General features: G+C 32.6%; 2 protein-coding genes and 1 long non-coding RNA gene across 4 annotated transcripts; 1 reads left to right on the forward strand and 2 right to left on the reverse strand.

The window, feature by feature from the left end:
* Positions 1 to 1,187: 1,187 nt before the first annotated feature.
* LOC129919119 (probable Ufm1-specific protease 2) lies at positions 1,188 to 5,956 on the reverse strand. Its single transcript, XM_055999967.1, has 3 exons — positions 5,760 to 5,956; positions 4,691 to 5,678; positions 1,188 to 2,143 (listed from the first exon to the last, which is right to left on the reverse strand). Exons 1-3 carry the CDS (start codon positions 5,796 to 5,798, stop codon positions 1,377 to 1,379), a joined length of 1,794 nt encoding a protein of 597 aa, XP_055855942.1. The 5' UTR covers positions 5,799 to 5,956; the 3' UTR covers positions 1,188 to 1,376.
* A 1,398-nt stretch (positions 5,957 to 7,354) lies between these two features.
* Positions 7,355 to 7,903, reverse strand: LOC129919743 (uncharacterized). Its single transcript, XR_008773112.1, has 3 exons — positions 7,808 to 7,903; positions 7,619 to 7,751; positions 7,355 to 7,557 (listed from the first exon to the last, which is right to left on the reverse strand). It is a non-coding gene; the product is annotated as an uncharacterized LOC129919743 (long non-coding RNA).
* Positions 7,904 to 10,929: 3,026 nt separating this feature from the next.
* On the forward strand, positions 10,930 to 12,021 carry LOC129917936 (uncharacterized). 2 transcript variants are annotated; one of them, XM_055998179.1, is made up of 4 exons: positions 10,930 to 10,969; positions 11,036 to 11,109; positions 11,192 to 11,355; positions 11,425 to 12,020. In XM_055998179.1, exons 1-4 carry the CDS (start codon positions 10,951 to 10,953, stop codon positions 11,726 to 11,728), a joined length of 561 nt encoding a protein of 186 aa, XP_055854154.1. In that variant the 5' UTR covers positions 10,930 to 10,950; the 3' UTR covers positions 11,729 to 12,020. The 2 variants fall into 2 exon arrangements, with proteins under 2 accessions (XP_055854154.1, XP_055854155.1); XM_055998180.1 differs by having other exon boundaries at positions 10,931 to 10,969; positions 11,039 to 11,109; positions 11,425 to 12,021.
* The last annotated feature ends 824 nt before the right edge of the window (positions 12,022 to 12,845 follow it).

Here is a 12,845-nt window from a genome sequence, read left to right on the forward strand (position 1 = left end):
AATTGTGGAGAAACGGTTGTCCGCGGGAAAAAAAGTTTTGAGACAAACTAAAACTGTAATAAATTCTTGATTGGTTGTAAAAAAAATCTTTCAAATCAAACGTAGTTTGGCAAAGATAAGGCCAGTTAAAGGACAAGAGAGCAAAAATTATAAAAACCGTGGTAACTCGAAAACGGGACGAAAACGAGAAAATTACCTCATAAGTTTTTCGACTTAAAATGACCTCAGGAATCCATGGTTTTCGTTTGGGGCGGTGACTGTGGGACACCCTGTATATTTTTGAAAACTGCAATAACAGGACAAGATTTTAAAATAATAAACCGGAGTCAAACCATATTTCTTTTCAGGGTGCTGTTCTAAAATAAAAGTTTAAAAAAAACATCGAACTATTATTTAATTTGATGTTTAAAAAAATTAATTTTTATGGGAATTTGTTTTAAATGCAATATATCAAAATTTTGCTTTATTTACGAGATATATTGAAAAAAAAAAAAACAAAAACAGGTCTTTTGCACCGCTATCTTCAATGTCCACCCGTGAACGTTTTGGTTCCTTATTGAAGTATTTTTAAGACATAAACAATAGCATTTTTCCTATACAAATAAAAGTAGAGGGGGTAAACAAAATTTATTGGTGGAAATCGGTCCTCACATTCTGCTTACTCAACCACCTCTAGCGCCTGCACTAACCAAAGAATAAAACAACTTACTTTACGATTTTTTTAATTACAAAAAAAGTTACGCATACACCACAGTGAACCCCCTCCCTTCTTTCCTGGTACACCACAACCGTACATAGAACATCTGTGATCTAAAGAAAGATAAATTACTCTCTCGGTACGAATAAGTTTTTTGTCACAGCTGAGAATCCCAAGCCAACGCTTTTCCTTTTTTGGAGTGTCCCACTAAAATGTTGACTTCATCAATACCAGAATTTGATGTACAGGAAATTACTTGAAGTACGGAACTATTTCTGTGATACATAGCCCAGGAAACTGCTCATTTAAAAGTTTGTTACAATTGAACAATCAAGTTTTGACCATACGTCGACCCAGAGCATGAATAAAAATCTCTCAAATCTGATAAGTTTTTTTTTTTTCTCAATATTTATTAGAATTTATCTTACAATCAACATTCAAAAAGGTATAAAATAAAACAAAAAAGAAATACATACAAAAAAAAACTATTTCTATCGAAAGTTTCTCTTTTTATCTCTTTTTCTTAAATAAAAAAACGGATACATATAAAATTGATTTTTTTTTTTTTTTTGATAAAACATTAAAATAGGGCCACATTTACCCATAAACAAATTGCAAGAAATAATTAAACAATAAAATAAAACATCCCTAAACCTGCAGACTCTGTATGATAACAAAATCAATATATAATTGGCCTTTGAGGCATACACATGTTATAGTAAGATTTTTTATCCCAAAAATCAACACCCTTCCAACCGCACCAACCTTTCGCTTGTATTGTTGCTAAATCATCAGTGCCAGTATAATGAGGATCTAAGATGAGAAATTTAATCTGTCCCGTCTGACTGTTGTAATCGATGCCGAGTATTGTATGCGCTAAAACACCTCCACCAATCATAATCGGACTGCCTTGTGATTGAAAGTGCATTGCCAAATCCGAACCCATGGTGCCCAGATCCGCCCCCGACGAACAGTATTGAATTTTTGAGTCGACATTCAAGAAACCTTGCAAACACATTGAAACCTCTGTCGACCCAATCCACTGTGAAGATCCCACAAAAGATTGTGGCTTATCACCAATACGGACCAAGTATTTTTGAATTTCCAAATGAGTTGGAGGACTGCGTTCAGTATAACCCTGCCATCTGAACCAGGAGCAAAGTGTTTGAAGTGAACGATAGGCACAACCCCAACCGTTATCTCGCATATCCTGCTGCATGTAGTGATAGTAACTGTAGTTGCCTTGAACAAGATATTGGCGTCCCTCTTTCACCCCACTCGGACGCAAGCCAATGTGTGTGTTCAGAAGTGGTTCTTTCGGATCCAACTCATCGCGGAACAAATGACAATTGGCTCGGCGGAAGTACGGACGTGAGATGGGCAGTCCAAAGTGATAATGCAGTTTCTTCCTTTGCTGTTGCATATTCGTTTCGTCTTCTGAAATACCTTCAGGATAAACAAAGGAAAAAAATAATAAAAATTATTTTTATTTTTAAGCGGAGTGATCAAAATTTTGCATCTTAGGCCCTTATTGCGTGTGTCGTTAGTCTATCAAAAATCGATCATCGAAGATAAATTTTGCTGTTGTGAAATTCTAATCTGTTGTGAATGAAATTTTTCGTTTTATTGTTTGATCTTTTTCGTTTACAATTATTTCGCTATCGACTCAAATCAAGTTCATAGTTAACAAAAGCAAATATTTTTGTCGAAAGAGATACACAATACCAAAACAGATATTTATCGGTTCGATCGACTTTTATCGCATAGAAAGTTGAACGACACTCGCAATAAAAGCCTTAGTAAGAGTATGACAGCATCTAACTGATGAGCCCACTATCATACCTGGTCGAAACGCATATTAGTGGAGTGCCGTAAGATTTATACCTTGGAATCAAGGGAAAGCCAATGAATCTTTATATAAACTTTGGAAATGTGTTTTTCATAGTATGTACATATATAGGAAAATGTTTAAAAAAAATTGTTGTCTGCTCTTAATTTTTAATAATTATTATTTTTCGGATTAAAAGGACTCCTAGTTTAATGATGAGGGGTGGGTGAGGGGACAATAAGGGACAGCATTAACTACATAGTTTTCAAAATTATATTTTTTTTTGTCGAGACTAAACTATACTTTTCAAAAGGTTTTCGGTGTGTTGAACTTGAGTCCGAAGTCAGAAAAATCCAATCAGCTCCCTTTTTTGAAATATTACCGTTAGAAAGTTAAAAACATTTTTTTTTTGCTACTTTTGAGGATGTGCTATGTGAAGAAATTTGTTTAAACATAAAACGTTTCGGTTTATGTAAAAAAAATTTTATATGGGTTTTAGAAGTTTTTGGTGTTTTAGTTGTTTTTTAAACAAGCTGTAGACGTAGAACATATTTAAATAACAAAAAAAAAAAATTCAGAATATAGCTAAGAATACGAACTGAATTTCATAATCCTATCTCATGTAAAACATACTGAGATCATATCTTTAAATATGGTTTTATTTTCCTTTTTCTAGTGTTTTTGGCAAAAAGAAATTTTCAGGATTTAGAACTAAGAATACTGTTAATTTCTTGTTTCTATCTCAAGTCTAATATAGTAAATCATAACGTCTTAGCGTTTTTCGTGTTTTTCAAACAAACTTAGAAGATATGCAAAAAATACAATTTTTATTCTCAGGACTAATAATTGAAGATTAGAACTAAATGCACTAGGGGTATTCACGTAAACGCGGAAAACCCATAGAAACGGTAGAAACCGTAGAATTTTCTATCGGTAGAAATGAGCTGTCAAAATTTGTATGGGAAAAATATTCAGCAAATCATAGAATTTTATCTCACAAATTTGAAGCAGAAACTGTAGAAAAAAAAATCTGATAAACTTTGGGTGTACTCAATCACCTATCGGATAGGCTATCTGGGATACCCGGTTCTGGAATATGTTTTTGAACGCGATTTATATCTTATTATTCAGATAAGCACAAATAAAATATGTTAATATTGAAAAGAGAATATTATTTTATTTGAGCAAATTACATTTTTTTTTATTGTTGCATAGTATTTGCAAAATTAGCTTGACTTTATTTTTTTAATTGAACAAATTTTATATTTTTCTGCAAAGTAGAAAATTATCTCGTTACGTGAATACCCTTACTGTAAATTTCATATTTCTATATTTAGTTAAACCGTGAGAAACCATACAAACCCCAGTTAAGGCTTATTCCTACGAATAAAAGTTTTTTTTATCGAGTTTTATTCTTCTGATAGTTTAACTGATGATTAAAAAATCAGGGCTAAATATTATGTATGTTTATTTAATATTTGGTAAGTATCAGCCACGTGCACATATCTAACAGCCGAAGCTCTGAGGTCAGTCAAAAACCCCAAAAATTCAGTAGAATTACCAGATTTTCAAAATTCTTTTTTATTTAGGGATATGATACATGACTTTTTAATATTTAGCCCTGATTTTTCAATAAGACTATCAAAAGAATAAAGTCAATATAAAAAAATAGATATTCCTAGAAATAAGCTCTAACTGAGGTTTATCTGACTATTGAAAAATTGGCCCTTAGTCAAAATCTATTATTTATAAGCTTTAAAATGTCTTTTTAAGCAAAAGATATCTTTAATAGAAAAGTTTTCAGAGGTAAAATTATAATAACATAAAATTTACATTTTCCAAAAGTTCGAATGCGGGTATCGGTTAAAGTTAAAATTAAATCACCATAGATTTACTTCCTCACAGTCCTAGAAAGCATTCTCATAAAGTTTGAGCAAAATCTAAAATGAGATAGCAATTCCGATTGGACGTTTTCAAATCGAATGACTAAATTTTGGTTAAACATTTTTTTTTAACTTAGTTATTTGAGCTTTTAGTAATGCAGTCCAACACTCGTTATACATATTCATTGACTTTCTCTGGATTCCTAGATTTTACAAATTTTATGCTTTACGGCACTCCACCATATAGAGTTGAGGTTAATTGAACATTTTAAATTGACTTACCTTCCGGATAAACATAAGTCAAAAAATGACCAAACTCTGGCGGGAAAAAGTGAAAGCAACGTGGAATTGTCGGTGCTTGACCCACTTCCAAAGGCTCTGTTATGGCATATTCAAACAAACGCAATGATCTGCATATACTTTCGATAAGAATGTCATAGAATCGAGTTAGTTTCGTTTTTTTATAAAGAATTGCCATTGCTTCCACATTCAATGGTATGGCAATCTTTTTCTCATCTCGATTTAAATACATAGAACCAGCTGCAGGTGGTGGAGCATTTTTATCCGGTCTTTCTTTTGTTTTATTTTTCAAAACATCAATTGTTATGACACTGAATTCAGTCGGAATTGATGGTTCCTTTATCGATTTCTTCGTCGTCGTTTTGTCATCAACTTCGTCGTTGTTCCTTGAAACCATCTGAACAATCGATGATATACTTGATTCAGCTGTAACATCCTGACCAGCCGGATAACTGCCAGCTCCAGTGAGATAGACTTTAGTCTTTTTCACATGGAAAGCAGTACTCCCGCCGGCAACATTCTTCCTCAGAATGTGCATATTCTTTTTAACAGCCTCAACTGTCGATTCAGTGTACAACATCAGATTACACTTGATGCGACTGAAACAAAAATCTGTATACAACTCTTCAGCTTCCATAACTTCGTATGGAATTTGTTCGAGTTTTTCATGCATGAAAATTGATGCTTTCATGCCGACAAGAGTACCCAATTCCAATTGTAATAGAATTGGATTATCTGTGATATCAACATCTTTTAGAATCACATTAATATGTGCTTCAGCATCAGTACAATCTCCGAACTTAACCAAACCACATAAATCCAATTCAGCAGGGAATTTATATTGAATGTGTTTGTAATTTAGTTGACCTATTGTTGATTCAATGTTGAATCCTAATAGGAGTAATGTTCCCTCTCCATAAAGAACTCCAAATAAACAACCACTGGATTGTTGCTTGATACGTTCCAGACGCTGTTTTGATATGAAGAATATATATTTTTCAAGTGTGCATTTTTTGGTTTATTTTAGAATAGAAATGGAATAAGTACTTACTTTTAAAAGGAAACAAGAGATTTTTAATTTGGGATTCATTTTTTATAGATGAGAAAAGTTTGTATATAAAAATTAAGACGCGTTGGCAAAAAATTAAAAAAAGATGATGGCTTTTAGGACCCAGAGATGGAGTCCTCCTTCTCTTCTTGTTCTTGGTTGGTTGGAAAGATGACGTTTTGTGTTTTGACAGTTATTGTGACGTTTTTGTTGATGAAAAAAAAGGTGCAGCATATGGCAGTGTTCAAGAATACGATATTCTCTCTTCTTAGACCGTGTTCACATCTTAGAAGGTTCACATTGGAATCAAAAAGTCTACCAAGAAGAGTACGATGATTTTACAGCAAAAACAAAACAAATTTGATTTTGTTCAAGATTTCGTTAACGAAATTTTGTGTGCAAAATTTCGTTTCGCTCTGTTTATAATAGAGCCCAAATAATAGCCTGTTTTCAATAAAGCCCAAATGAGATGATTTCGCGAATGAGGTCAGTTCAAATCTCAAATTAAATATTTTTTTCTATAGAATTTGACATTCGAAATGAGATAATTTGCGTATTACCCCATTAAACACTAGGGGTATTCACGATTCGATGCAAATGGTCTTGTATCGTTGTAAAAGTGCAAAAGTGTAACATTTTCTTAAAATAAAACAACCAAATATACAGACTACAATTTTTTTTACACTTTTATACTTTTGCTATACCCCAACCCTTTTGCAAAAATAAAATATAACCCAGCAAACGTAGAACTACAGAAAAAACCGGCGAAATATGTACGTAAAAGAAGTACTTCTTTTCCACTGAAAAAAGATAGGAGCTCGGGAAAAAACTCAGTTATATACTTTCTGTATATAAGAATACGTGAAGCATCTATCTCTTTCTTGCATGCAAGATGAAATGAATTTCCCCTCCATTAAAAGTACAGACAAATGTACTTCAAAACTACATCAGCGAAGCACATCTGGAAGTGCTTCTGATGTACATCTTCCAGTACTTTTTTAGCTACAGAAAAACCACTGAAACTCCATATCTAGAAGTACGTAATTAAGTGGGGAAATTTGTACGTAAGAGAAGTAGTTTGTTCCTAGTAAATCTAAACCTTTTGAAACTACAAATGAAATTACAAATAAACTCTGAAGTTAAAACTTTGGTTAGAGATTTAGATTTATTCAGTCGAATTGTATATCAAAACATGAACGTCTTGTGTGACACTTTATTTCAGACTTCTATGAGGAATGTTGGCGTTGAATTTCTCTTAAATCTTACATCTACGTCAGGAATTCTGGAAATTCTTTGTCACTAAACGAAGGAGAGTCGCTTCATGCACACAACCATAAACAAAAAATACCAAGACTGGAAAATTTCGTACGTCTTTCCCCCCAAAACCCTTTTGTGGACAGTGCTGTCTGTGAATATATGTGAAAGCCACCACGTTGATAAATGACGTTAACACGCACACATTTATAGATTCACGACATTCACCACACATCGGACACGAACACAACGATAGGTTCACGACATTCACCACACCGCGCAGCTTGTAGGCAAACGTCAGTTGACCGCCGAGTTTCCAGTCTTGGTATTTTTTGTTTATGCACACAACTGTTGAGGGGAACAAAATGCTTTCCTCGCAATTTATTTGTAATACGAACTTGCACATCTTGATTGCCACTCGAACGGACTTCATCCAATAGTGTGGCGGGCAAGGAGTCTCTGACGTCATTTTTATACTCGACATAGAATTGTTGAATGTTGTTTGGATTAGAGCGAACACATCAACAAGTGGTCGGAGGGTGCAGACCTGAGAAAAAAAATAGTACCATCAGCTTCACAAAGAGCAGAAGGGAATCTCTTTGACTTACACTACAAGTCTGTGGATCACACTCAGGTATTGTAGTCTCTACTAAACATAAGATTCGTTTCACTCGTTCTGGATGGCGTGGAGGAAAATTTCGAACTGTAAACTCAGTCATTGATGTCTGGAATTGATCTCCACTAGAAGACAGAAAAATCAACAATTATATAATTTATTTATTTTAAAATAAGCATACCTATATTTTCCAAATCCATGGGTGGTGGTTTTTGTATCATTTTTTTTTTATTTTAATTTTTCTGAATGCACAAGGCTGAGGTTGTGCATTTTGATGATGGAAATGGTGGTGGAATTTTTGTGGCGTGCCGAAGAATTTGTGCTACTACACATTGTGTATTGAAAATAATTCTCACAAATAACACTGATTAAGACGATATTTATTTATTCAAATTAAATTGTTTTATTTTGGAGCACAGAAATGTTTTTTTTTTGCTTAGCTAATGTTGCTGTGGCTATCAAGGTTTCACTAGAAATGCAGGAAAATGGCGAGCCGCCATTACAAAAGAGAGAAAACCTTGAGCATTGCATACATCGCACTCTTTTCCTCCCATTTACCAAAGAATTTATTTTTTTCAGGAGAAACAAAACTACAATATTTTGAGGGGAGAGGTTTTGGTAAATAAGGAAACACATACATCTACAAAGTAAAGACTTTGTTGGTGGTTGTAATTTCCCCTAAACTACTGAGGTTTGGTTTGCAGGGAATGGTGCAAAATTTGTCTATTATAGTTGTAGTAGTAGAAAACAAAATTTTGCATTTTTACACTTTTTTTTACACCGGATCGTGAATACCCCTACTGTTTTTTTTTATAGTTGGCCAGCACGCAACTCGTTCACACTCTCAGTTAAATGTGGATTTATTATTTTTCATGTTTAATGTCAGCGAAATGTCATTTTTGAATCCAACTGCCATTTCATTGTCATCAAGCTGGAACATTCTTTCATCTTACTTGCAATCTTTAAGCGATTTACTTGTCGTAAGCAATATATGATTTGGAGGTTTCACAGTTGAAATGCACAAGTAACATAAAAAAAAAACCAATTATTCTAGTGCCAAATCTGCACAAGGTTTGATACTCTACTAACGTCTTTCATTAGTTCGATTCAAAAAGTCATTTGTTTGAAAAAATATTCATCATAAAGGCATAACTACAACTACAACAAAAATTAAAAATAATGATGCACAAAGCTTATTTTGTGGTTTAAAAACCAATTTTAGAAGTTTTTTCCAAAAACAAATAGCGCTAGAAAGAAATAAAAATTTTAACTTTTGTAAATTTCCCACTTTTTCACATTTTAGGTCATTGTAGTTAAGGCTTTAAGATTTAATGGAAACGTGTTCACGTTACCACGTTGTATCCTCTTTTTGTGACTTCGTTCACTTCAGCTCTTAAGGCTTAACTACATTGGCTCAAAAAGTGAAAAAGTGCAAAAGTGAAAATTTTCAAACGCATTTTTATATAGTTTTAAGGGCTGGAAAATTAAAACAAATGATGAGGAAAGCTTATTTTTTGGTCTAAAAAACAATTTGTATACTCTTTTTCACAACAAAATTGCACTAGCCAGAAAAAAAATATTTTCACTTTTGTACTTTTTCAAAAAGTGGTGTATGTAGTTAAGCCTTTAGACCTCAATTTATTGATCTTTAAAATGAAAATTGAGCTTTAAGGCTTAACTACATACCTACACCAAAAATAAGCTTTCTGCATCATTTGTTTTAGTTTTCTAGCCCGAAAAACTATACAAAAATGCGTTTGAAAATCTTCACTTTTGTACTTTTTCACACACTGAGCCAATGTAGTTAAGGCTTTGAAATGGATTTTTTTTAAACGGAACTCGACATAAGAGACATCTTGAGTTTGAACACGGCTAATGTTTCGGGTACATTTTTTTTTAACATTTTAATGCAAATGACCACGCCAAATAAATTGCAAAAAGAAAGTACATGTCAAATTTGCAAAACTGAGTACTTGGCAAATTTGAAAAATTTGTAAACAAATTAGAAACAAAATACTAAATCTTTGAAGACTTCTTTCTTTACAAAAAAGAAGTGTTAAAAATGTATCATTTGAATTGGTTGGGTTAACGGTAAGCATAAATTTTTCTGGCTATAGAAATTGGTCAAGAAGTTCTAAGGGCTTTTGTAAACAATTAGGAATGTATACTAGCAATTTTGTTCCTCCTTTTTCTTGTATTTCTCCAGATTTATGAGATTTATGTTATTTCACTTATATTATGTATTTGTGAATTCAAGACAAGTACATGATTAATTTTTTTCCATAACCAAATTTTTATATTATCTTACTTTTTATTTAAAACCGATTCCTATCCGTGGTCGTAAGCGTGCTGTATGCTTACTTACTTATGGTAATGCTCACAGTCCAGGATTGATCTCATCCTCAACCAACAAGTCTCTCCAGCCAGCTGGTCCCTAGCTAGCTGTCTCCAGTTACGCACATCAAATTGAGGTTGTTCTAAACTTGAGCTCGCCACCTAAGATGAGGTCTTTCTATCACAATTTTCGTTTGCTTAGATCGTCAAAATTTGAATCTTCCATATACGAGGCTTGTAATTGGTTCATAACTAGGAAGTTAATCCTACGTCGGGCAGTTACCCCTGCGGAAGGAGCACCTAACCTCTAAATACTTCTGAGTAGTTCGGCCTAACTGGAACTAGCGACGCTACCGTTAATTCTAAAAAAGAAAAGAATTCTCTCGCTACCGTCATTTGTTGGAAGTGTCTTGTGGTGCGAATTCCTTCATTGGTGGGGACCATTTGAGGCCTTTATGCAAAAACAAGTTTCGTGATATTAGTAAACACCGTAAACCTCTCCGTCCCTCTGCCACGACAAGGTTTACCCCCATGGCAAATCTGAGGACTAGAATTCAAAGACCATCTTGTTTGCATTATTTTAACTCCACATCTTGGTACAGCTCTTACACTTCATTATTGTATCTCGCCTTTCATAAGGCCTTCTCGAATATTCCACAAAGATTTTTTTCTTTGGAAGAAGTTAGTATTTGCTCTTCTTTTCTGCTTTTCGTTGAAAAAAACAAAGTCAAAACCATAAAACAAGACTAGCAGGATAAGAGTTTTTTAGAGCAAATATGCTTTTATTCCGAGTAAGAAGTTTTGACTTTTGAACCTATTTATTGTGCATAATATTATTCGGTTTTGTTGCTATGTTTTCGCTGCAGCCAATACCCAGTCTTAAATCATAAAAAATAACTAGTGTTATTAACAATATTTAAAATAAATACCTTCTTAATTCTATATTTCAAATAAGTACCTTTTACAAACATTTTAAAAGCATTTATAATAATGGATAAAACTTTCTCAAGTGAGTGAAAAAACAAATACTAAATTATAGTAAGTTCTTTTAATGTATCCTTTTATACTCTTACAGTAGCACAAACTTTGGATCTTCCTGAAGAGAATAATCTACACATAATTCCCCTAGCAAACAATTATTCAATTTTGGTAACAATTTACCTTCTTTCACTTCCAACATATAGTTTATTTATATTCATACATATAAATAAATCAAAATAATTTCTAATAGGTTTATGTCGATACAACAACTTTTGCAACAAAAACAAGAAACCCCAAAACACTGTCAAATGTAACTAATAGTGAATCAACAAAATATCAGCCGAAAAAATGTGTCATGGGTTGCGAATATACAACTACAACATTTTTTCATAGAGTTCCACAAGATGAAGAAAGGTAGTATAGCCTTTTCAATTTTCACATAACATTTAAACTAATTCAAATAACAAAAAAAAAAAAAAAAAGCCTGGAAATATGGAGAAAGAAACTGAAGTTAGAACATTTAAGAAAATCCCACAGAATATGCAACAAACATTTTAACAAAAGGCTTCAAATTGCTCAAAAGCGTCTACCTAATTGGGTAGTTCCAGATTCACCAGAAGTATCCGATTCAGAAGATAACAACACGACAGAAAAAAAGGACAATGATACAAGCAATATATGCAACTTGTGGAAAATCACTCGGATACCAGAAGAAAATACTAAAATTAGAATAAAAAATTCATTATATCCTGCAAACATGAAAAAAGATATTCTTGCTTGCAAATAATCTAATTTATTAAAACAAAAAAAAATCTCATACTTGTCATATTGATTTGGTATTACTTTAAAAAAGATTGTGTAAACACTAAACAATTAAGGTTTTTGATTTTGATATCATAAAATCAGTTAATAATACATTTTTCAATAAGAATTACATTTTCTGTTTGGAAATCCTCCTTTATTTATTTTGTTATTAATTATTTAAGATAATATTCTATCTCGCTGCTTGTGTTCAAATAATTGTAATTAAGTTTTAAGATTTATTAATGTGTCAATAAATTGAATTAAAAGGATACAAAGTCTTTATTTTAGCATATAAACAATTTGGTGAAAGGACCATTAAGATTCATACCAATGCAAGGTGAGATAAGAAAAAGAAGCAGCTCAACATCTGTGGATATCTAGTCCCCCGTTGAGATTTTGTTGAGAAAAATGCGCTTCAACCGGCAAGAGTGTTTAATTTAAGATTTTTAAAATAATGCCTGCTTTGAAAACTTGTATATTGTTAATTTTTCCCATTTTTTACTCATAAATTTCATTTTTTTTAATTTTTCGATTGAAGAATATAAAAAAAAATTAAACTAATATAAAATTATTAGAGTAAAAAGGATAAGCATTTAGATGCCATCATTAAATTTCTTGTACGTTCAATTTGAAGTTTTTCAAATCCAATTTGACATACAGTTAATAAAGACCCTTATTGCATGTGTTGTTTGTTTATCGATAAACGACTTTTATCGTTAGTCAATTACCCAGGGTAACAACCTCTAATTTAAGATTTAACAAATTGCATACTTGTGCTCTTTCAAATATGTTAAAATGTAGGTAGTTACTTACTTACCTTGCTAAGTTTTCAACTATCTCGCTTCTTTAATTTCAAGCACTTAGATTTTCATGGGACGATTTAGATTTGCCTTCCTTCCATTTTACACACCTTTGTTGAGAAGTTGTAGAATAGGTAAAACCACTCCGTTACTAAATACGTTTGCCTAAACCAACATTGCTGCACAATATAATCCGTGGTATTTGTTATTGTTTCTCTTTCGCCGACCAAAAACGCTTACAGGTTCAAAGATCTCCGGAATGATCATATTCCTAAAGTTTACGCAGCTTCTTGTCCCATC

The sequence above is a fragment of the Episyrphus balteatus genome, chromosome 4 (assembly GCF_945859705.1).
Source record: "Episyrphus balteatus chromosome 4, idEpiBalt1.1, whole genome shotgun sequence".
NCBI classification, from domain to species: domain Eukaryota; kingdom Metazoa; phylum Arthropoda; class Insecta; order Diptera; family Syrphidae; genus Episyrphus; species Episyrphus balteatus.